At 44.5% G+C, this 25,677-nt stretch overlaps 1 protein-coding gene across 7 annotated transcripts in view; it reads left to right on the forward strand.

Annotated features, from left to right (window-relative positions):
• Positions 1-25,677, forward strand: part of AUTS2 (activator of transcription and developmental regulator AUTS2) — a 1,118,598-nt gene that overhangs the window by 771,725 nt on the left and 321,196 nt on the right. For all 7 annotated transcript variants that reach the window (XM_074328456.2, XM_074328450.2, XM_074328457.2 and 4 more), the window contains one exon: positions 16,415-16,444. In XM_074328456.2, the coding sequence (XP_074184557.1) occupies positions 16,415-16,444 (30 nt within the window). The remainder of the gene's footprint in view (positions 1-16,414; positions 16,445-25,677) is intronic.

Raw genomic sequence — 25,677 nt, forward strand, 5'->3', positions numbered from 1 at the left:
ACGGGTGACATTTTAGATGTCTGTGTGTGGATGTGTGGATTCTTTTTACCGCTAACTAAAAAATAAAAAAATCGTTAAAGAGACAAAAAATTGCCAAAAATATAAATATGAAAATAAAAATAATTTCAAGTTTTTATCACTCAGGCGTAGACACTGTTAACATTTGGTGCATCTTTTTCCAGTCTTTTTTCTTTCTGTGTGAACATAGCAATTTCAATGTAATATTGTATATATAACTAAATGCATCTTGCTTTTCTTTAATTGTAGTAGTAACAATAAAAGAAGCATTTTTCATGGATTATTTCCTTACCTCTACCTTGAGAGAGGTTGCATTATCCCTATTTTATTGATGAAGAAAATAAAATGAACCTGATATGTAACTCACCCAAGATCACTTTAGGACATTTATTTTAATTTCCCTATGACCATGATCATTTTCTCATTTACAAAAATGTCTTAGGAACATGATTTCTGTGGGTGAGCCCCACATTGGCACATCGATCTGTTGTCCAGTTTGTAGGGACATTGAAGTTCAAGCCTGTCTACTGGATTCGTCTAGAAATTTAGAACTACCTGGTTCCAATGTCTGGTGCTGCTTCTTGCAGATGCTTCACTCGGCAAGTTGCTTAATGCCTTCAGTCCTCACTCTCTCATTATAAAACTAGAAAACTAAACCTACACAGTGTGGGTGGGGAGAGGGTGAGGAGGTGTACAAGGTTAAAAAGGGAATATAGGTCAACTGTATTGGGTTGTTCCCTAACTACATGATGAAATTTGCAAATAAATTCTAGACATTTTGCTGTTTTTTTGGAGATGTTCATCTCTCTCTCCAAAAGAGAAGAGTTGAGCTAAATAGAAAGAAAATTTTTAAGGCTCTTGATGCATACTGCAGAATTATTTTCTAGCTAGAAAAGCGACATTCCTGCAGAAGTGGGTGATTGTCTGCCTCACCACAACCTGCCAACATTATGTGTCAGCATTGACACTTTTTTTTCTTATTTGACAGGTGAGAAAGAAATATATCTCTCTTTAATCTGCATTTATTTGATAGTGAAGTTGAACATATTTTTCATGAGCTTATTAGCCATTTATATCTCCTCTCCCATGAATTGACCTCTTGGCTTTGGGAAGGAAGGATGGGTCTCCAAGGGCTGGCTAGAGAAGAGATGCCCCCTGAGCATCACCCGGAGCCCTGGGGCCAGGAGCTGCCAGGGAGGGAATTAAGAGCCTCCTGCGACTGCCAGGCAACTGTCTCGTAGGCTTCTTCCCAAACCAAAGCGCGGCTTCCTACACAGTCAGCCTTCAGTATGTGTCCCCTACGTTTCATTTGTTATGAAATATTTTGGATTTTTGAGAAGGGCTCTTTACATTCCACTCAAGCCACTGATTATAATTCTTTCCCGACCAGCCTGCCTGTTCAGTTTGGGTTTTGCTCTGAGAGTCCCATCGGTTCACAGTGCATGGCTGTAGATCTTGCCTGAGTCTTTTACGACCCCTGCCATCCAGCCAGAAGCTGTGACTGCTCTGTAACCTTCGTAGATTTAAATCTGTTGCTCGCGTTCTCAGAGCGTCACAGAGCAGCAGAGCCCATCCATACTGGTGTCTTAATATCATCCTCTCCTCCTTGGATTTATAGGGTAAAATAAACCTTCTGCCATAGAAGTGTTTAGTGGTTACTGAAGTACATAATAAAGCTGGAGAATAAGGTAAGGCCGAGTCATCGGTCCTGTTCCTGGGAGATGACGGTAAACCCTGGCTTGGGCAGCCTCTGAGGGCTGCTTTCCGCTTTAGAACCAGGGGGTTCCCTGTTAATTAGGTGTCCGAATAGTAAGCAGTGAATGATAGAAACCAGATAGAAAGAGTGCATACTGTATGATTCCATTTATATAAAACTCGAGGAAATGCACAAACTAATCTCTAGTGACAGAAACCAGATCAGTGTTTGGGGCGGGCCACAGGTGGTGTGGGCAGGGAGAGGAGCCTGGGATTAAGGAAGCACAGGAAACCCGGGTGAGGGGTATGTTCACTGTCGTGACTGGCGATGGCTGTTTGGGCAGACACACATGTGGAAATGGGTAAAATAGTGCATTTTCAGCCTGAGCAGTTTATCATGTCTTTTATACCTCAGTGAAGCCACTAAAATAGTAAATAGTATGCAGTACAAAGAGACAATCCATGGCTCACCTTGTCTGGAAAATTTTTCTGTTTCCTTGGGAAACCATATTTTAAGGAATATTTGGAAGGACTTGTGAAACCAAAATGCACGTTCACATTTGGATAAATGGGGGTTTCAGAAAACGGAATGATACCATTAAAAATAAAATAAAGAGACCAAAAGAAGGCAAGATAACTTCCTCCATCCCTTTCCCTTCTCTCATCTGAAATTGAAACGGTGGCTTGTCATAAAAATTTTTTTTTGGTTAAAGACAAACAAACAAGTTGAGCCCTTCAGAAAATAGCTTTAGTTATTTTTTTACTACCCCTCCCCCCTTCTGCCATTACATTTCTCCCATCCAGAGGGGAGGTTCTAGAATGGAGAAATACAAACTGCTCCAAAATGTTGGCGTTCTAAAAGGGGACAGGCATTTTGGACACAAAGCAATGTTTGTTTTCCTTGCATTTTAACTCTTAATTTTTGACACAGTGGGGAACGCCAGCACGGCTGCCATTGGAAATGTCACAATGCCATGGTGTGCTGACTGCCTCTGTCACAGGGCCATTGTGACTGAAGGCCAGGACGCAAAGCAAAGGAGGCCAAAGAAGTGCCTGCCCGGGGTGCTGGTCCGTTTCTCTGCGTGTGCGTGTTACCTTCCTCGGGCCCGACGAGGAGTCACTCAGGGAGACTGAAGCTGGAATTTGTATAACCTCGGTTCAGTCCCCTTGATTTTAATCAGAAATACACAATTATTCTTTTCCTCCAAATAGAGAAACTCAATCCCCATTTTAAATTCAATTATTGTAATTGCAGCATTCAGAAAAATAGCACATTCATTTTCTAATAAGAGATTGTGGATACCAAGTTACTGCATATAGTATGTCAAAACAGGAAACTTGAGACTGGCAGACCAGTGGGTGTTTTTATCTTGGCAATTTGTATTTTCTCGCAGACAATTTATAGTAATCCTACCCTTCCTTGTTTATGATATAGAAGACTAGGTTTTCAAGCCATCCTAAAATAAAGACTGTTGTTAGGTACAATTTAGTTTAAAATCCCAGTTATGAATATGATGAATTCCAAGAGGGGAAAAGTAAGTACTACCTAATAAAGAGAGAAGAAAAAAGAATCAGTCCGAATGTCTTTGGAACCACCTTCTAACATTTGTAAATCAGTTTGTCTCGAGCCATAGTTCTGTTCCTTCAGCTCTGCTTTTCACCATCCTGCATTTTAAAAACAAAACAAAAACCATGGTCGGTGGAAAGTTGAGAAAGTGGCCATTATGCTTCAGCAATGCAAGAGCACCATTTTCCCTTTTCCCACTCAATTCCAGTTGCTTTCGTCGCCTTAAAGTGAGTTAAATGTATTAGATTGGTGCAAAAGTAATTAAAAAAATTAGATTGGTGCAGTTTTTGCAATTATTTTTAACCTTTTAAACCGCAATTACTTTTGCACCAACCTAATAAAGGGAAATATTTTAGGATTTTGATTTTCCTGATTTTCTTAAAAGAGTGGCCTTAAGATCAGAATTCTTCAAGTGCATGGTGTTATTTTCTTAGGATTTACTTTTGCCTCAGACTTGTTTCAATATAGTTCTCGTAGGTGCAGTCAGACATCCACCACTTTCAAGCACCTTCGCGTCCATTCCATCAACCACTGCAGTTCTTGATCTCAATACTTTCCATGACACCTTCCCTCAGATATTACGCTAATGTAATTTTTGAATCATTTTTCACAAATGTTTATTGAGCGTCTACTTAGTGTCAGGTTTAGGAAGAGCAGGTTAGGAAGAGCTAACTCCGGGATATATTGAGGGAAACTGACCACAGTGTTGAAGATGCTGGAAACCACATATGACATATGGCCAGAGAGGCCAGAGAAAGCTTTCATATTGTGGAAGAAGGAATGGGCGTTGCCATGTGTCCCAGAGGATAGAAGTATTCGGCTGGATGGTTGAGTGCTTCCTGAGTGTCAGGCACTTTAGGTATATTCTCTCGACTTATCCCCATTTTTGCAGTTACCAACGTGAATGCTTGAGGAAATTTTTCCTCTTCCCAAGATTATCTGTTGGTTCATTTTGTTAGATCAATCCCTAAATAGGCCTTGCATATAAGTAAATTCTGCATACAGGGCTAGCCTCATATCTCCTCATTCTGATTGGTCAGAATCTGATTGTATCCTTGTATCTCCTCATTCTGATTGGTCAGAATCTGATTGGACAAACTTCAAAATGGCTAGCTTCCTACTCATACCAGAAATCACTTGATATCCATTCTACCTGTGTGTTTGTTTATTTTGCCAATTTGAACTTGAGTGAACATCTTAATAATGTCCAAGCCCATGTCATTATTGCACCTACAAGTTCAGACTCCAAATCTTGTATCTATGCGTTTTACTGTACACAGCTTACTGACTACTATTTGACTGAAGAACAAATCCAAATTATATGCACACACACACAAACTTTTCATCAAGAATCTAAAGAATGCTTAGAAAATTGAATTCTAAAGTTTCTTATCTTACTGGTATTTTATCAGTGAAATAAAGCCGGACCTATTCCTGTTGTTTTCTTCTTTGAGACGGAATAATAGTCTGTTGTTGTTTGTTTTGGCGGTTGTTTCTGTTTTTGTAGAGCCGTGCACGGTATCAGGTCTTCAAACACCTCCCAAGCAGCAATCCTTGAACAATATGATTTCCCCTCTGGCAATAAAATAACACAAAAAAGTGACACCCATACTTAAATAACTGAAGTTACCTCATTTCTATGTGTGATATAACATATCTTTCATGAAAGACTTGGAAGAAATAAAATTATGAGTATTTCTTTCTGGCTGCTTTCACATGCTTGAACTCATTTAATTCTCACAAAAATCCCGTGGAGTATGTGTCATCCCCATTGACAGATGGGAAAAAAGGAAGGCTTCAAGGTGTTAAGTACCTTTCTCAAGATGCATGGCTGCTCCCTGGAGGGGCCAGAATTTGAACCTCAGTCAGCCACAGCTGTAAGTGCTGCACGGAGCCGGGTACTGTGCTAGGGCCTCCGCTTGAGGGGGAGCTGTCTGGGCCGGAGGAGAAAGGAGTGTGGCTGACGGCTGCATTCACTGCCACCTCTTCGGGTTCAGTTTGGCTCTCCTCTAATCTTCGCGAAGCAATCAATCAACAAAATATTTTCCGAGTAGTTTCTTTGGCTAATGCATGAGAGAGTGTGAGGTGGTATATACTTGCTGGGAGCATGAAGTTGAGAGGACAGACCTGGGCTCAAGGACTGCCTCTGCCATTTGGAAGCCTTCACTTCTGGGTAATGGAGGGGTTGTAACGTTTCTCTCCCAGGGCTGTGGCAGGGCATTCTTTGTAAGTGACGGATAGCTGTTAGCTGGCATTTATGGGGGAAAAGGCGCTCTGAGATAGTTCCTATGGAGAATTCCTGCCCTGAAAGAGCCATAATGCAGTGCAATGCACTCGGAAACCAGGCTTTTCCAACATAGACAGCTCAGAGCTGCTCAGCTGTCTGGGTTCTACTCTTTCTCCCTTTGCCTGCGGTGGCCCTTGTCCCTGTGGCAGGGATTGAATCATGTAGGCGCCACTTAACATGGAAAGCAGGGGCTGCTCTCAGTGCCTCACCACCTTGGGAACTGGAAGGGAGACTGGTGTGCAGCGGCTTCATTACCTGGGGAAAAAGAACTCAGAGTTACAGGCACTTTAAGAAAGATGCTTTTACTTTGAGTGTTGGAGAAAATAGAACAATTACCTATTGAAGGTGAAGTGGATGAAAAAACACCTCTCTTCATCCCATCCTGATCATTTAATCTATTCATATTCATTCTGCCTTCCTGAAGGTGATTCAGGCCAACCTGTCTGTTCTCGCTGGCTGCACGTTTCCTCCCCAGGCGAGGCAGGGCATGCTGTAAGCCTGAGGGTCCCAACTAACGACAGACATTTCCTGCTCCAAGAGGAGATCCCTCTGAGGGCTTGAGCTTCACACGCAGTGTTGGAAATGTGGAATGAGGAGGAGGAAGAGGGAGATAGGTAGGGAGAGAGGGAGGAGGGATCCATAAACCATCAAATCACCAAATTACTGGGCATCTTTTAAGGTCCCTAAGACTGCACTGAGCCCTGTAATGATTCCAGGGATGACCAGACTGCTCTCTCTCGAGGAGCTCAGCATCTGCTAGGGGGGCAAGACTTATATATGTGACATCAATGAGGACTTGTACTTTGTCCAAACTATAGCCAGTAAGATTTCCAGCACCTGGCACACATACTCTTAAAAGAAATGCTACTCAGTCTTTGTTCAAGAAAGAATGAATGAATGATTTCTAAAATCTATTGAGTGCTTTTTATGTGTCGGGCACTGTTCTATACGTTTTTATGTTAATTTTATACATTTATTATGTATTTTATTATATATGTATTAACTCAGTGAATATTCTCGACAACCCTGGGAGGTAAATACTGTCAATATCCCCATTTGATAGATAATGAAACTGAGGCACAGAGAGGTTAAGTTACTTGCCAGAGGTCCTACAGCTTATATCAGTAGAGGCAGGATTTGAACCCAGGCAAACCAGCTGCACAGTTACATATGAAGGAGAATAACATGGGCTTTTCAAGAGCCTGTTGGCATTTGCATTCAGACTACACCTCCCAGGCTTTGTTATCTGCTCATTTGGCTTTCGGTTCCTTAAGACTTGAAGCACCGTCCCTGTCTCTGGAACTTGGACAGCTTGGCCCGAGGGTGTGCGCCTTGCCCCCCCACAACCTTTCCCCACCCCGCCAGGCTTCTCATTTGTAGTTTCTCTTACCGAGCACATTTCTAAACGAGGACGGTTGCTCCGCTTTAAGGACATATAAATGGCTTGCCCTCACCTGTCAAGCATGATCCTTGTATTTTACCAGGCCCATTATGAACGCAATCTTTCTGTCGAAAATTTGCATACCTCCTTTCTTGAAAAGTAATGACAGCAATTTCTTTCCCTCCGCTCACTTTCTGAGTGTCTCATTTAACGGCACCTGTGAAACCGACAGGCGCAGAGATGAGAAGTGAAAGAGAGCAGTTGATTAAATCATCATCAAGTCGGGCCTCAGAAAGTCAATTCTGCTTGCCGTCTGCAATGATATCCTTTTATCTTAAAGTAATGAGCTATGGCACTTTTGCATCGGGTAATGCGATAAGTTCTATTAGCATGTTCCATTTGCCTCACAAGCAAGGGCAAGTCATTTTAGCTAGCTCATATCACTGCAATCAAAGCAATTGGCTTCCCAGGCAGAGAAGAAAGGAAAAGACTCAGGGTGATTTCTATGGATCACAACACAGTGGAAAAAATAGACTCTTGTATTATTTTAACCCATAACATACTTTTCCTTTTTACTCATCAGCAAATTTGGGTTTTATTAGCTCACACAGGACTCTGAAAAGAACCAGGCTTTAGTTGAAGCAAACCTAGGGGGCTCCAGCCCCACCCAAAGGAACAAGCAGCTCTGATCCGGAAAGGGAAAATTACAGCATTAGTGGGGGTCACAGAGAAAACCACCAGAGAACACAGGGGAGTGGGTCTCCGTGCTAATAACACTGTGTTCTCATAATACACTCTTGCTTCACACCATCTTCAAAGTCATTTGTAGTAGGTCCCTAGGCAGTTACAGATTAATGTTATCGATGACTTAGAATCAGTAAATCAGTGACAGAAAGGCAAAGGATTGGTGCTTAAGCTTCAAAGAGAACTTTTACAAATCACCGGGCCCACACTGTCATGTTCACCTTTGGACAAGAAATTCATTTTTCTCCTTTTGGCAACCACTGAGGCTTGTGGGCTCTGTGTTTTAAGTAAATTTCATCTTTGAGGTTGATGTATGTTTATACTTGGCTTCCTTTCTTCTAAGGGAAAAAAAAAATGCTGAACTCTCCAAAAATTTGTGAAATATCCACTTCTTTCCCTACTTCCAAAAACCCAACGATATTTTAATGAGCTAAGTGGAAATTTACAGCATACAGATTATTTTATGAAATACACCTGGATTTTAGAGAGACAAAAAGAAAGAAACATGTTGGAAATTAACTTGCGAGCTTTAGAATTTCAGGTTTGGACAAATTGATTTCTGTCAATAATTTGTACTTCTAATGATTGGTCAGAATGAGTCTAGCACATAGTGGGTACTTTAAAAATATTTATTGAATGAAAATGTATGATCATCTTAGAGACCCTGGAGGGAGAATAAGAAATGTGCCCTTAGCCCTCTCGGTCACATTGGTCATTTGAGCTTTAGCCAGTTCAAGCTGAGAACTTGCAAAAATGCCAGATTCTAAGAACTCCCCATGCAGGAATGACAGTTTACCAGTGCATAATTCCAGAAGCTTCTGAAAGTTTGTTTTCTGTTATACCTCCTCAACAGCTGAAGATTGGTGGACCTTATATTATTTTCAAATGTGCTCATTTTGTAACTGTCAGAAGCTTTATTATCTTTTCAACTATTGTCTGGCACACAAATCTTTTGATTAGGCTTTCATTTTTTTCTGAGTGATTTCGTTTGATTAGACGCTATCGGGAAAGAGGAGAGGAGGAACCAATTACGTCATTTTACAATCAGTAAGGATACCTCAAACCATTTCAGAATTAAAATATATATATATATTTTTTTAATTTCTAGGGCCTCAGTAGCTTTAAATTTCCCTTAAAATCCAAAGCCACCATGATAGTAACATAAACAACATGAAATGAGGGAGCAGACAGACATCAGAGTTGCTGCATGTAGCACAAAATGGCCGCCCGTTTTGCATGTACAAGGAATCGGGCAGATGGGAAGATGGTGGTGGACAAGTTTTTAGTCACGGTGCCGCCACTTCACTTCTTTAAATAAGAAAATAAATGTCATGTTTTCTGCAGGTGGCTTCTTCCGAAATTGCTTTTAGGTGAGGGATGTCTTTACGGTCTTAGACAAACCACCTGCCCTAAAGGGGAATCGATTTATTTTGTCACTGGCGAAGTTAAATTGTACCTGATATTAGAGGCTGTGGTTTACAAGTTGGGGTTCTCCCTCATTTTCCTCTCATTTCCTTTAGGGAGAAAGAAGAATAAAATAACTTTGTTCAGTGATGGTGTTCAGCCCTGACATCTTTGGTGGCAATGATAAATGGATCTGAGATACGAAATAACTGTTCCAGCAAGGTCCATTGAGCAGAATGGAGAGCAGTGCCCTCCTCAATGTCATTGTACGTGATATATTCAATGATTGCCACTTTCTGCTTAAGAATGCATTTCATCACGGGGTACCTAGAATTTCATCTTGTTTCTTCATTCTGAATGAGGCACAGAAGTGTCACAGACCTGGACTTGTTTCAATTTGGATCAGAGTCTTAAAACACAGTTAGTGAGATTCTCGCATAGAAACGAGAATTTTGAGGAGATACAATAAAATCATAATCACATCTTTTCCTGCCCTTTTAATGGAAGATATTTTCTTCTGGGCCCCAACTCTAGGCTCTAACAGTTTTAAACATTTTTTGCGGGAAACGAGTAAACTCGTCATATCGCCTCTAGTTGGAACCGGCAAAAATTTTGCAAAGTAAATAAATAGAGACCTCTTTTTAAACTAAAACACTGAAAGTTTCATAGAAAAATATTAAATAGATCGAAAGATATGAATATTTTACGGAAAGTCTAGTTTTGGCGAGAAAATGTCAAAAAAGCCCCGCGTTACGACGCGATTTGGCGGGAAAATGCCCACTTACAAAGTATTAATCCTGCCCAGTATGTTCAAACATACGTCCCATTGTATCAAGCAGTCAGTCTGTGTTTCCTGTGCCTTCTTTCTTCGGAAGTACTTGTCTTTTAAATCATAGTTTGCTTATGCTGCAGGGAATCAACCACAGTGTGAAGAATTCTAAAGAAGAATGACAAAGAGTTATCCGTCTGCTTGAGCACCTACTATGTCCTAAAGTCACAAGATGAGAAGGTTGCCCTCACCCGTGAGGAGCTTACCCACTGGTAGGGAGACTTGTGGCAGACAGTGAAAATACCATTTTGTTATGATGGAGACAATAGCAATTAGTTATAAAAATCAGAGTATTGGATTTCTAAGAATTCTTAATTCTAAGAAGGGTATTGGAATATTCACAGAGGCTGCTGTGTTTTTAAAGGCACATTAAAGGTTTTTAGGTAGAAACTTGGCCGATTAAATTCCAGGCAGAGGGAATTAAGTACAAAGACAGGAAGGCCTAGGAGTGTGAACAAGTCTGCCTGGGTGTGGCTAGAGCAAGAGATGTCTTAGGCTAGTGCTGTGCACAGTGGGGCTGCAGCCCAAAGCCAGTCCATGACGTATTCATAACTCATCTGCTATGAGATTAGTATGCAGTTCAGAGTCTGCATTCGGAAACTTTCATAACAATTCAATAGAGTAATTTCATACCTCTTAAATCTAATGATAACACATATTTTATATGTCTTTGCTCTTCATTTTTCTAGCGATTTATTTTTTACTGTATTGTACAAAAGGTTTGTTCATGACGTATTAGAAATTAAGTAAAACAAATGGTCCTTCTGCACAGAAAGCCTGCAAAACACTGTGTTGAAGGAGTGGTTAGAAGCTGGGAGTGTGGGAGTTGGAAACAACACAGAGTTTTCATTGCCCGACAGGCCATGGGAAGTGTCAGGATCAAATTGAATTTTGTGTTCTGTAAGGACTTGTATTCGAAAGAGACCATAGGCCCTAGAAAGCAGTCATTAGCCTCTTGTAATGATAAAATAAAAGCGTGAACCAAAGCAGCGGCCATGACCAGGGAGGTGACCATGAAGAAGGTAGAACCTATGATGTGGGGTGAGAAAGGAAGATAGGTCTGCTCCAGTGTGGAGTCAGGATGGTAGCAAGACTCCTCACTTAGACAACTGAGTGGCTGCATGGTGATGCCATGGGGACAGCAAGGGAGAGGGGCAGGTTTGGGTGAGGCGAAAGGTTCTGTGTCCAGACTTAGAAGGATACTTGTGTCTGAGGTGTTTGCAGGGCTGGAGGAAGATGGTATAGCAAATAGAAACATGTTGGTCATAGCTAACATTTATTGTCTGCACTTACTCTGTACCGTGTGTTGTCTGAGTTGTTTGCATGTGTTAACTCATTTTATTCTTTTCTTCTTATGAGGCAGATGCCGTTATCACCCACATTTACAGATAAGTAAACTGAGACGCAGTTTAAATAACTCCCAAAGTCACAGAGCTGGCAAATGGTGGGCATAGGGATTTTTAGTCTCAACATATCAATGGAAGACGAAACCAAGGGAATCTTTAAGTACTCCCGTGGAAATCATATGGAAACGATAGAACGGCAAGTACAGCTCTGGGAAGACAGTGACATTAAAGAACATGCAGAAAAGGAAGGGCCATGAAAAGATACTAGGAAAATAGGAAAAGAGCAATATTGGTAAATGTGTCCAAGGGAAAAATTCCAGGATGTTCAATTGAAACAGTCCAAACATCCAGCACCAGGGTTGTTGTTTTTTTTTTCACAAGATTACTTACAATTCAAACAATGGATTGCAGTGTAGCCTTTTAAAACAAAAAGTGATGTTACCAGGGAAACTTTTACTCATTAAACTAAAATATTTGGCATATTATGTGACAACAAAGCAGGTTACAAGATAGTAGGATTTCATTTCTTAAAATGTGCGTGTGAAGGATGGAGAGAAGACTGGAAAAGAATTACATGACTGTGTTAACAGTGTTGATCTATGGGTGGTAGGTTTATGGTGACTTTTCAAAATGTAGTCAGTAAACATATATCAGTTTTTAAAAGGAAAAACTACTTGGTGGGTGGGTTGCTTGGTTGGTTGAAGAGTTTCAGGGCTGGGACATGTCTGGGAACAGAAGAAGGTGCCTCCCAAGGTTCATGTCCCATTTGATGAAGCTAGAGGGAGGAGAAGGCGACTATGGACCTGGTGGTGATGTGTGGGAATGGCCGCAGGTGCTCAGGTGAGGAATTAGGCCCTGTCTAATTCAGCATTTGAGGCACAAGGCTTGGATTTCATGCCTCCTGTTTTCCTCTTTTGTCCGTGGTGGGTTTGGATGGTGTCTGTCTGAAGCTGAGAATCCTTCCCTTGCTGGAGTATAAGGGCTGCTTGTTCCCCTTCCATTTGATGCTTTTAAAATGGAAGGAAATGTTTTCAGCTTTCCACAGAGGCTTTGAAATATGGTCATGGAGAGGACTCTGTCACCTCCAGCTGGTTGTTAGTGTGAACCTGTTTGCTAATAAACCAATGCAGGACCCCAATGTCAAATGCTTAAAATGGTCAAATCAGCAGGGACCCTGCTTCTGCATTTGACATGCCTTTTCCATTTCCCAGCCTCTTGCAGAACACAAACCTGAATCGGGAGGTGGCTGGATGTGAACTCTGATAAATTGGAGTGGGTGTCTAGGGATTGGAGAGCAGACACTTCTTCTTTTAACCTTTCAAGACCAAGAAACATTTGGCCAAAAACCCACCACGTATTGAACTTTGGGTTTGAAAGCTGTACAGTGTATTAAATGTGAATCTGAGACCATGAATTCTACCCACACTGACTCTATAAAACAGCCTCCCTTTTTCATAAAGCAGGCCCATAAACCGCTGCCAGCGAAGCAGAAAGACTCCTCAGGACTAGGGCTCGCTTGCTGTCTGGGCTTGTCAACAAACCCCCTTTCTGAGTGGAATAGACCTCTTGTATGTGTCGAGCTTCTGGCTTTTCACAGAGTGTGTTAGGAGCCAGGCTAGGCAAACGTTAGGCACTGTTTGCTGAGTGCATTTATTGCCTTTGCATAATTTATGAGCTGGAGGGGTTGACCATCATTCGTCTCTGCCAGGGGCTGGCACTCGAGGCTCCAGAGAGCGGAGCTGTAAATTGGATGGTGTGCTCCTGCTGAGCTCACGGCAAAGTCTTCGGGTCAGTATGGGAATTTAATACCAGAAATGGAACTGTTTTCTCAGCGCACCATGTGGGCCCCTGTGCAGCAGAGACTGTTTTGGCAGACTCTGTGACTGGCCTCGTCGAGGAGCTGTCACTCACCCGCATGTTGTGTGGGGAGCCTGAGCATTTTTAATCGGCTTGGCATCCGTGCTGCTTCCATAATGGATACCAGTAGGTCTCAGTTCTTCACCATATGCTTAACTCTGGAGACAAGGTGCTTCTGGGTATATCAGTAATTACTTGATGTGGAATTAAGTGGACCTTGAAATTAGAACTGGACTGTTGGAAAGCAGAAAGCTTAACACTTTGATAGAAAGAACCGTTCCCAGGGACACACTGCTGTTAGGATGGGGGGGGGTATGTGGACAGTGACCCTTCTTTCCCCACCTCCCCACCCGTCTGCCCCCTGCACACCAGTCCTTGGGGATGTGGACAAATGCTATACCCCAGCCTTCAGCTGCCATCGATTACGTCACAAGGCAGGCTGTGAACATCTGGGGAAAGGAGCCTGCCTGGCAAAATCCTCTTCTCTCTCCTACACCCATCCTGCATCACGCTTCGTCACTCTTAAAAATGTGCCTGGAACTTAGGAACCTCAAGGAAGGCTTAATTAAAGGCAGTGGGAAACACACAGTCAGCGAGCGGTTGGTTCCTCACCCATCTGCTGCCCTCAGCCTTCAGAGTCTTCAGGTCACCCATTTTTTTTTTTAACTCCTTTGACCTATTATAATAGAGAAACCACTCATCAGGCAAAAGAAAGTAAGTTCACACAGTCTGAGGTTGGAAGCTTGCTTGAAAATGATGCAGTTGTACTTCGTCGAAGCACTGCCACTGAAACCCTGAGAACCTATGGCATTAAGGAGCCAGTGAGGAAAAGGTAGAAAATGTCCGTCAGGTTACCATGTGAGTTCTTAAGTGCTTATAGACAGAGCTTAGGCCAGAACCAGGAAGTAGTCCCCAAATGTGTTTTATAGTAGCAAGATGTCCATTTGGGTGGGGTTTTTGTTACTTTCCATCGGAAGCACTCTAACAGTGGCTTAAACAATAAGGTAGACAAGCCCAGGAGCAGCTGCTCTAGGTTGGCTCAGTGGTGCCGTGGTGCCGGCTTTGTCTTCCCTTGGCCCCACCGTCTCGTGTTTGTACTTAGGCTTTTTGCCTCATTTTTGCAAGATAGCGGCAGTCCACAGATCTGGACACCACATCCACATGCAATCATGTTCGAAGGCAGGGGGCAAGGACTTTCTGCTTTTCTCCGTTTTTCTAAGGAGAGAAAAATTTTGTAGAATCCTCAGCAGACATCTCCTGAAGTCTCAGCCAAAAATGTGTCTTACGCCAGCCACCCTTAGCTGCAAGGAAAGTTGGGAGAGAGAATATCTGGCGTTTTCAGTTTCAAAAAGACAAGAGAAGGTTCAGACTAGGGAGAAGGGGCTGTGGGTATCTAGCCAATAGTGGCTGCTGTATAAGCAAATTTATTTTCTGGTTTTGTTCATAGCAACATCAGCTCCCATATCCAGGTGGCCACACTAAAAACCTTGGCATCCTCCCTCTTACTTGCTTCCCGTATCCCTGGTCCTGTTGGTTCTACCTTCAGAATTGCTCTGCCATCTGCTCGTCTTTCTCTCAAACCGCACTCCATGCTGAGTTAGACGGTGTGATGTTGCCACGCGGGTCTCCCCAGGCCCTGTGTCTCCCCGCCAGTGCGCGTCTCGCCTCTGCCCCTCGGGAAGGGTCATCTCAATGGAATGTGGTCCTGATCATGTCACGTTCCCACTCAGTGTTTGTGAACTAACTCTGTCTCTACAGCCCTGCACCACTAACAACGTTTCGGTCACCAGCAGACCACATATGTGACGGTGGTGCCATAAGGTTGTAATGGAACCAAAACATTCTTATCACCTTGTGACCTCGTAGCTGTCCTGCCATCATGTGCAACACAGTCTTGTGGGATGCTGACGCACACCTCCTGCGCCCCGGTTCGTGAAAGCATCGCACCCACAACTGTGTACAGTACATAATACTGGACAATGATAGTAAATGACTGCTACTGGTTTTGTATTTACTATACTTTTTATCATTATTTCAGAGAGTACTCTTTCTACTTACAAAAAAAGGTTTTCTGAAAAACAGTGCCATGTTACACTGGCAGCAGCCTCATACACCTCGTGTTTACTGCGTCTCTTGGTTGCATCGTTCTCTCCATGCGTGATTTAATCCCGTGTTGTTTTGTACAGGAATGCGGTACAGGCCTGTAGCCTCGGTGCCATAGGTGGTACCCTACAGCCTAGGTGTGTAGTGGGCTGTACCATCCAGGTTTGTGTGAGTCACTCCAGGATGTTCACACAATGACAAAATCACCAAATACTGCATTTCTCAGAACATGCCCCATCGCTAAGTGTGCGTGACTGTACAGCTAAACTGAAAGCTTCTTTAGAGTCAGTCCTATGTCTTGGTTGGCTATCTGTCTCACTTAGCAGTGCTTATCAAGGGCTGCTGAGTGGTTATATTTATCTGCTGTGCATTTACTCTAACAAAACACATCCCTTTTCTAAAAATAAAATGTTGGATAACAAAACACTCTTGGTTTAAAAAAAAAAAATTTGCATGGTCTTTTTTTTCCCCTTTACTTTTAGTGAGGAACCCAAAGCTTTGAGTTAATTATCATTCTCTGGTTCCCCCAAACCCAGCTCAGCCATTGGAATTTGCATTGTGTTGGATGTGATGTGAGTTCACGGCCCTAACACATGTTTTTGCCCATGTTGTTGATTTGTTCCCCTGACCTCTCATCCTTGACAGGTTTTGTATGGGGAATGTCCCCTCTGTTCTCTGGGCCTCTACACCCTGGAAAGGGCAGCCATCACAGGTGGTGAGCCTCGCCCACTGTGCTCTGCTTCCCTCAAAGTCCCAGGGAGACACTGCAGTGTCTAGAGGTTTCTCTCTTTTCTTCCAGAAAAGCACCAGGAGGCATACACCTGTTGACATTAGCAGAAAGCAGACAGTCTCCATTAAAGAATTGGTTTTGCTCTGAATCCTATTGAATGATTCTGAGTCACCTTAATCCTGGGGCCGGTGGGTTTCTCCATGGGCATCCCCTCTGCCAGGCAGTGCGGGGGGCTCTGTGCTGTGACTGAGCACTTGCCAGACCACGCACAGGAAGAGCCACAGAGCACTCTCTGCTTCTTAGCTGTTTACCAGCACTTGAGCTGAAGAAACTCTTTTACGCTCAGACAACGTTTCCTATTTCCTTTACTTGTCTTGCTTTTTTTTCTTATATCAAAAGCAAAAACCTACTCAATTTTTGTACTAACCCTTATTCTCTCGTTTTCCTTTTCAGTGTGACAGCGACAGTGACCAGGAAGAGAAGGTAAGACACCCCCGCCCATTGAGGGCACAGTACATGAGGTACTGGGCACCCACACACAGCTGCAGGTGCTGGGGCACCAGCGCCATGGTGATAGCACCTTTCTCCTCCGTAAAGACAGGCTTTATTCACACAGGAACATTTTCTATGATAAGAAATAACATTTAATTTGTGAGGTCCACTATTTTTAAACAAGCCCTTTAATATTCCATGTATGTGACACTAAGTTATTACTTTATAGAAGATTTTAAACGAGGAAACAATTTATTTTAATAGCCATCGGATTTTTCTTTTGTTAAACCTTGATTGGAACTTTAAACGTGCTAGTATATATTTATAATGTCATTTTTTCATTTCTTTTACTGGACCATATGCTCCTTCCAACTTTTCTATACACACTGTCCTTGTTGATAGACATGGTGATAATATGTTTCTAGGAATGTCATCCTGGGGCGAGGGAAGGTGGAGGTCGGATGGGAACTGCTCTCTTCTCATCCAGGTGGATGGCCAGGTGGGAGGGCAGTTCCTCCAGCAGGTACATACCCTGTTTCGAGGCTGGTGGCCACTGGCCTCTGTGTATCCAGTTCAACATGGATCAAGAAAAGGAGCTCGGTTTCTGAGCTTTCAGAAGATTGGATCACGACCTGGTAAAGTGAACTTTCTGTTGACTGAAGCAAAGGGATTATGTATCTGTTTGGTCTTTCTTTCCAGATATCCAAATTCCCCAACCAAATGTCTTCTTAATTTTATTCCTACCTTACGTATTTCAGGTGTCTTGGTTTATATATTGCTTGGCAGCAGGAGGAAGGAACTTGTCCTCCCTGTCCCGATTTCTGGGCCTGTCCTGCATAGCTGGCTTTCCGGGGCCTGTTTCCCAACTGTCGCTGCCTACACATTTGCTGGTTTTACTCAGAGTCTTGCAGGTAGCATTTAGTGGGATGTTTCTATCAAGCCCAGACTTTTCCCTCCTTCTCTGCTGCCAGCCTCCAATGAGATGTAAAGGCTCTTGTTCTGTACTGTTGTTAATTTGAATTCAGCATATGTAGCCTGTTATAAAATGCAAGACATCATCATTTGAGCAGGTCAAGCATATTCAGATGAAGACAAATGGTGCTTATTTGATTTCCTTAAAATCAGGAAATGAAAAAAGTGCTCTCCGGAGAAATCATGTTCTGCCTGACTTGGATGAGAGACCAACGTGTCCCCCAGATAAGAACAGGCTCTTGACTTGAGGTTTTTATCTCTGAAGGACGGCCAGAACTGTCAGCTTGCTGACATGTGCATTATCCATGTCATTTTAAACAAAGTGACCTATGGAAGGGTGCGCTGTGCTGTGACATGGTAATGGGCTGTTGGATGACAGTGAAAGTACACATGGAAAGGGGGCTGTGGATTACTCTTTTGTTTAACTGACACGTAGGGGCTTCCTCACTCCAGGCCCCCTCGTGTCCCGGCGCCAGTGTGTCGTGGGTGCCAGACACACATGGACAGCATCAGAGGGTCAGCGTTCAAGCCGTGCCCGCTGGCCCCTTGGAGCGCTTAGGCCACATTCCCACGTGGCAGTCGTCCTCACAGGTGCCCAGGAGGGAGCAGCGCGCTGTGCCACTCCAGGAGCTCATACAGGGGATGCTTGGTCTCCCTTTCCCCGGCTGGGGCACTTCTCCAGGGACTGAGCCTTCCTGGGGTTTCAGAGCCGCACAAACACTGCTTCTGTAGAAGGCACTGTGAGCTCCAGAAGTGTCAGCGACTGCGGTGGGAGGAGGGAAAGGATGTCCGGTGTGCATGCCATGTGGGCGTCTCAGCCTTGCCTGCGCGGCCGAATCACCAGGGCAGCTGTAAAACCCCTGCCGCCTGGGCCTTGCCCCAGGCCCGGTATGTCAGTGACACGTGTCTGGGTGCTGGTCTGGGTGATCATTTGGGGAATCACGGAGCCACCTGTGGTTTGCAAAGGGGTTAGGTGTTTCCTGCCTACTGAGAGCGCCTGAACTACTCCCTCCCCAGGACACGGATTCCCACATCAGTACTGCCCTGGGCTGCATCTCTGAGTGCAGGACGCAGCAGTGTCAGACCAGACCAACAGGCAATGGGGAAGGAGCCAGCGCCAACACTCAGCGTTTAGGATGATTTCAGGGCCATGCCAGGGAATAAGGAGATGTTTCCAGGCGAGTCCACTGGGGGGTGATGCCAGAGGAGGGAGGGCGTTAGGCATGTTCCTCTGACGTGTATGCGTGCCTCCTGCTGCGGCACCCAGGTCTGTCCTTCTGTGGATGGCTGTGTCCCTGCAGGTGGGGGCTGCTGCACAAACACACTCACAGCCTCCGCCTGCCCTGCTGCGCCCACCCTCGGCACCCTTCCCAAGGGCTCCCGGCAGCGGCAAGCGGGACTCTAATTGCGGTCCTGCCTGCTCGGCCCTATGACGGTGAGGACTGACAGTGTCTGCTGTTTATCACCAGCTTTAATCCCATCCTCCCAGCGGGTGCTCCACACCAGAGCCTGGGCCCCTCTGAGCCCCAGCGCTAACCAGGGCTGCTCTCGTGCTGCTCAGAGGGTTCACATTCAAATCTGAATTGCTAATGGTGGGAAAGATGCCACTCAGTGTCCTGGGATCCCTTCAGCAACCCCACTAGGGATGCTGTTGGAGGCAAAAGTGAGACTAGTATGGGATCCGCTGGGATTTCTCTCTGGAAAGCCTGTCATTCTCGTACTCCGTAGGGATCAGCAGAGCTGCCGGTCTAAAATTAGGGTACTGTGTTTCACACAGCTGACTGAAGTAAAATAAACTCTGCTTTCCTCTGATATGAAGCTGTAATTTATAAAATGATACCCTTACTAATTAAGGTGGCAGTGACTGGGAAAGGGGCTAAGAAAGCAGAGCTTTCCACACATGCAGAAGATGTACTTGTGCGTGGGAAAAGCTTTGAACACACTGAGCAAAGCATCTCTTAGCGTCCCGTCTCAGCCACCAGAATACATCTCACACTAATGTCAGAGAGCCTGGAGGCTTCGCTGAAGAGTGAAAAGTGGGTGGGGGCTAGGAGAAGTCTGTGCACACTGCCTTAGAAGTGTCTGACATGTGGGATTGTCTTCATTGTACTTGGTACAAAGAAAAGAGGCTGCACTTGGCACCCTAATCACCCAAATTAAGCAATTATTCCAATCCCCCACTTGAAATGAATTGGTATCATGAGAACAAAGAGGGAACACACATATTTCCACATATTTGGCCTGTATTTTCTCTTGTTTCCTTTCCTTGTCTACCGCTGGCAACAGCCCATTGTGCTAAGAAACACCCCCCTATTTGATTATGGAATTAATGTGGAGATTCAAAGTAATTCTCGCTTTATCCACTCACTTCCCTGTTATTGTGTGGGTCACGTGACAGAGCTGTGGAAGGCGTAGTGCCCAGTGGCCAAGCACATGGGCCTCCGAGTCCAATGGCCTAGGCTTGCTTCTGACCGCCCCTTACTACCTCCTACCTATGGACAAGCCTCGGTTCTCTCATCTGGCAAATGGGACAACAGCTCCACCTGTAGTGTCCTAACAGTTCAGTGCAGTGTTAGCTTGCATTCGTGTTACTTGGGGTGAGGAGAGACAGTCACTTGGTGGACGAGGAAGGCTGTCCTCCTCTTCATATCAGGGCATTTTCATGCCAAACCAAAAATTGCTTCACTCACATTGAGTGTACGTGTAGCATATCTGCCCATCACTGCCATGTCACACACCTGGAAAAGATAGAGGTTTTTGATTAAATATAAATCAATAAAATGAATATGCCAGTTACTAAAAATTTGTCAGACATCTTTTTTTTTTTTTATTAAATTTATTGGGGTGACATCTTAAGCTAAACTCTTGTTTCTTAGAATTAAGAGAAAGAACAGGTTCTAGATGTTCTGTTGTTTATCATGAGTGGGTAATGGACATGGATACTCAGAAGACCTGTTTATATTTTCTCTAACCAGCTGTGTGGCCTTGGGCAAGTTATATAATGTTGCTGAGTCTTAATTTTGTCATCTGTAAAGTGAGGCTGGATTCAATGATCTAACACTGAGTAGCCTGATTTTCTATGTAGTTGTGTACCTAGGCCCAACAACATGGCAGACCCAGAGGGAAATTAATATGTGATTGTATTTTTTTTCTTTGCCCAGGCAGAAGGAACAGTATATAAGGATTGTCTCCATTCTTTCATCTCTCTTGAAATACTAAGTGGGAATAAACATAGTGGATAGGTCAGGACACATCTCTTTTGACCTTGCAAATAGCTGGAGGACACTTACATATGGGCCTAACGTCTCAACAAGGTCATTACCTGTTTGTTGTTTATTCATTGTCATTCATATCCACATACTTATTTTTTTCCAAGTGTCTACTGATGAACTAGCATGGGCACTGTAGCTGTTTGTTAGGTCTGCCGCCATGCCTGTCAGTAGGCAGCTCAGCGATTAGTTTAATCTCTGTTCCTTAATTACTCTGTTTAGGAGTGCACGGGAGCTAGTGAAGAGGTAGCTAGCTATATAATGTGTTTCAGGAACTCACTTGATGGATAATAAGTATTATTTGAACCTATAAAAGGAATTCTTCTGGAAACATTCGGGGTTGAGTACATGATTCCACATTCCCAGAGAAAAGGTCAGCTGCTTTCTCTTAGAATAAGCCATGGGCTTGGATTTTATGGCTTACCTTGGAGCTTCCGTGCACAGCCCAAGGGGAGTTAGGTGGAAGCGCTGGCTGTCATCCTCATGAGACTGGCCATGAACCCTGAGTCTCCTGAATAGTGGGAAGGTCATAAGCAGGGCACCTGTACCGGTGATGACTTTGTCAGCAAGAATTATGCTGGCGGCTTCTCAGAGAGTGTAACCTGGGCTGCTCTTTGGTTGTCAGAAGAGTCCGTCCTACTTTGTTATTCCAATTGGAGAGTATACTCTCCTCAGTGAATATGTACAAATTTCTTTGTAGTGGAGCGTGTGTGTGCATGCGCTCGTGTGCCTCAGTTAATCCCCCCTGGCAGCTTCTGGTTGGTGATAAGTTACAGATTATTGTTCCTTATAACTTTTCCATTCTAGGTGTGATAAAGACAATAAAATCTCAGTATTAGGATGTTATTAATAATTAGTCACTTTATACTTTTAGAAGTCCCAGAATTCAATGGATGAATATGTATTATTTTTCTTCCTTTTTTTAATCAAAGTTACAGCTGAGAAAGTCAAATTGCCCTCCTTCTATATATCATAGAGCTTTTTCTTATTCGTCCTCATGGGAATCCTGTTGAGAAACACTAGCTGTAGATCTGCATGACATCTCCAGCTACTTAAAGAATAACCAGAAGCAGCTTTCTCCATTGCTGTTCCAAACCCAGGCTTAATTCGTCGCCTGCCAAGTATGTGCACGTTTATGGAGACAGTGGAACGGAGCATTTGAAATGAGGATTGACCAGGAACCCCTGGGATGGGTGGTTCTGGTACCCAAGGGGCTGTTTGGACTTTATCTTTTTTGGGGGGAGGGAACTTTTAGTGATTTTTCAACTCCCTGATTCCTTGGGCTAAAAATGTAGCGACTACTCATTTCTTGGGGGCAGTGAACGAATGAGATTAAGGTCGGTAGTGATAGCAAAATAATAAAAAGAAGCGCCACTTCACACCGAGGAGGACATTGGATGATGCAAAACACTTGACAGATGTCATCTTTGTGTCCTGTTTAAATGCGAATTGCAGGGCTCTGTATGCACCTCACGTACAGCACTGTTGATCACCTGCAATGGACCAGACTCAGCGATCGGCCCCTGTAAGGGCTTTACCTTCTGGAGCAGGTGTCATCATAGCTTACATATAAGGAGAAGGAAGCTTAGGGGCTAGCAAATGATGAGGCTGAGGACGCAGCTGTCTCTAAGACTCCAGGGCCTGGGCCCTTCCCCATCACATGCTGCTCCCCTGTCATCAGGTGAGTTGGGACGTATGCAGAAGTGCTATTAGAGACCCCTTGCCATCTTCCTTTCTGTGCCTCCCCCTCCTTGTGCTGCAAGAGACTGTGTCTTATCTATCCACCTATGACCCCACTAACTTCTAAAATTTCAAACATGGCAGTTGCTCAGTAAACTGAATAAATACAGTTTGGGTCCACTGGCCACTTAGATCTGTAAGCGCTTCTGAAATGCGCCATTTTTTTTTTAAACCCGAGAAACAGTTGTCCAAAGTGAGAAGGGAAGAGCTACCAGGTGTATGTTTTTACTGTTACAGATGAGTGGCAGTCAGCCTGTGGGCCACCATGAGTGACGGGGATGGAGCTACACCAGCCAGTGCACTAAGCATGAGCCGTATTTGGTCAAGGAACCCAGTCTTCTTTTAGTCTGTACCTTGGATAAACACTTACTACCTTTTAAATCATAGGCTCCCAGCAAGTACCCCACATCTAGCATGTACCTGACACTTAATAGGGGCCATATAAATATTAGCATTAAACCTAGAAGTTGCTTTGTTGACTATCTGAGTCCCAGACAGGAAAAGGGACTCATCACCGTCCCCCAGGCAGTGTGGGCAAGAACTGGGCCTGAGCAGAGGCTCATTTCTGAGCTGCTGGTCCAGAGTCGCCTGCATCCATGTGGTCTCCCCGACTGTCTTCTTCCTGTGACCAGCACATAGGACAGTGGGCCATGACAGCATCACAACCTCTGCACTGCACCCCCACAGCAGTTTCACTCTGCGTTGTCCTGCGCCACTTCGAGATGTGCTTGTCCGTCCCCAGACACTGACTCCCACCCTTGCAGAGGGTTTCTGGGTCTGCCAGGGCCATGGGACATTTCCTTTTCTGACTGCAAATGCTGCATGGGTGTACCCGCAGCCCAAAGGGTAGTAAATATCTGAAGCAGCCATGTCCGTGTAAAGATTATGTATTTGCCACTAAGGAGAGAATACAGTGTTTATCGGCTGGAGTGTGTGCCGGCTGAGCTGATTACGGCACGGCACTCTGTCAGCCAATGATTTGTCCTGTCCTTTATCATCTGTGTCACTCAGCAGTGCGCCGGCGAAGGGAACGGATCACCCTTCCCTTTTTTTGTACCCATTTCGTGTAGAAAATTTGTATTTACTTTGGGAGTGTAATTTGTTCCTCATGGATAATGTGACCCTAAGCGGAGCTGGATCATGGGTTAGTTGAAGTGATATTTTCCGCTAATGGTAGTCGTACATCATTGCTGTCAGCTCGGGTTAGGAGGCAAGCACATTACAGCTCCATTTTACCTCTGCAGGCATCTGGGATTATTTGCCATAACCGAGTATGACATGACCGCACTACAGAGTGCATTAAAATTTTACTGGCTTCTCGGGCAAGTTCCCTGGCTCCAGTGTGTGCTGCAGGCGGGCAGCCTGATGGGGAGCCCAGGGGCCCTGACTTCCTGCACTGAGGTCCTGTGGTGGGGGTGGGGAGGCGGCCTGAGCAGAGGCTGCTAGCCTCTCGGCCCTGAGAAAGAGCCAGGGAAGGAATTCATGGGGCGGCGGCCTGCAGGTGTGTGTGTCTCCACACGTCCCAGACGGGCGGGTGACTGGCTGCCTTGTGATGTACCCTGGGGCTGACCACAGCTCCCAATGCAGTCACTCTCTCCCCCGGCTTGAGGCTTAATACCCACTCCTGCCCAATGTACCCCAATAGCTCCTTGAAGGAGAGCCCAGGGGATGCACAGGCCCTGCTAAGCCTTGGGCTGATGTTAATTATTTTTGTCTTGCTGTGGTCAGAACAAAGGAAGAAAGCCTGGGTCCTCCATATGGCAGAACCCATGTCCGTCCATGCAGCTTGACTGAGCCTCATATCCTCACAAGCCCCGTTGGAAATGGTTACCTTTTCGCATCACCCACAGGACCTTTCACACATTTCATACAGTCTGCACACCAACCCAAAACTTCATGATTACCCCATTCTACTTAAAAGAAAACTGAGGTTCAAAAACGTTAACTATCTCATCTAACATCCTAATGGTGGCAGAGATGGGATTCTTACCTTTTATCCAGCTCTCTCTGACTTGAAATCCTGTAGTGTTTTATTTTACATACAGATAATGACTATTATTTAAACATTGTGTGTGTATATATACACACACACATATGTATGTATCTGTATATATATACACGTATATGTGTGTGTGTGTGTGTATATATATATATATATATATATATATATATATACACACACACACTTGTATACACACGCACATATAGGCTTTATACAAAATGCCTTGTTTAACCTGCACCACAACCCTAATAGGTAATTGCTAATATTATCCACAGTTTACAGAGGAGGAAACTGAGTCACAGAGAGCTTATGTAATGTGCCCAAAGCCTTGCCCTAGTTAGTGGCAGAGCGAGGCTGCAAACCCAAGTTGTCTGGCTTCTGAAGCAGCACTCAGCCTTTACGCTGGGCTCGGCCTCATTGGCACATTCCAATAAGCATGAGAACTGATGCGAAAGTCCAGGAAGAGTAGTAATACCTTGGAATAAAAGAAAATGCTCAGAGAGTATTTTATCACTTCAGTTGTAATTCTGACACCCAACAAAACATTGCTGGAAAGGATGCTCTGTGACGAGCTTTGATGAGAGAGTAAGTCCCATGTGCAGTTACCACATTACTTGCATGCAAATGGAGCTTCTAAAGTGCTTGAAAAGCATTTTTTTTAGGTTAAAGGTAAGCAGCCACTCTGGGAAAAGGCCTCCTTCTACTATATTGCTTAGCATCCTTTCCTCATTGTTACTAGAAAGCCCTAATAAGCTTATGTTGAGTAATGTTCCTTAAGAGGACGGTTTCAGGTTGCCTGTCAGTAGTGAGCGGGGTACAGACCAGGGCCCACTCTGTCGGCCAGAGTAGAAGTACCACAGATTCCATATCGGTGGGGTCTGAGTGCCTGACGCCTGAATGTCCACAGGTGCCTATAGCATGGACACCTCTTGTTCTCCCATAGAAAGACCTCTCTCTCTCCCCCTCTCCAGCTCCATCCTCTCTCTCCCTCTCCCTCCCTCTGTCTCTCTCCCTCTCTCTCTTCCCCTCTCCCTCTCTCTCCCTCTCTCTTCCCCTCTCTCTCCCCCTCTCCCTCCCTCTCTCTCCCACTGTCTCTCTTCCTCTCTCTGCATCTCTCTCTCTACCCCCTCTCTCCCTTCCTCCCTCCTTCTCCCTCCCTCCCTCCCTTCCTCTCTCTCTCTCCCTCTCTCTTCCCCTCTCTCTCTCCCCCTCTCCAGCTCCATCCTCTCTCCCTCTCTCTC

The sequence above is a fragment of the Rhinolophus sinicus genome, chromosome 3, assembly GCF_057876585.1.
Source record: "Rhinolophus sinicus isolate RSI-liver-muscle chromosome 3, RSI-T2T, whole genome shotgun sequence".
Taxonomy (NCBI): Eukaryota; Metazoa; Chordata; class Mammalia; order Chiroptera; family Rhinolophidae; genus Rhinolophus; species Rhinolophus sinicus.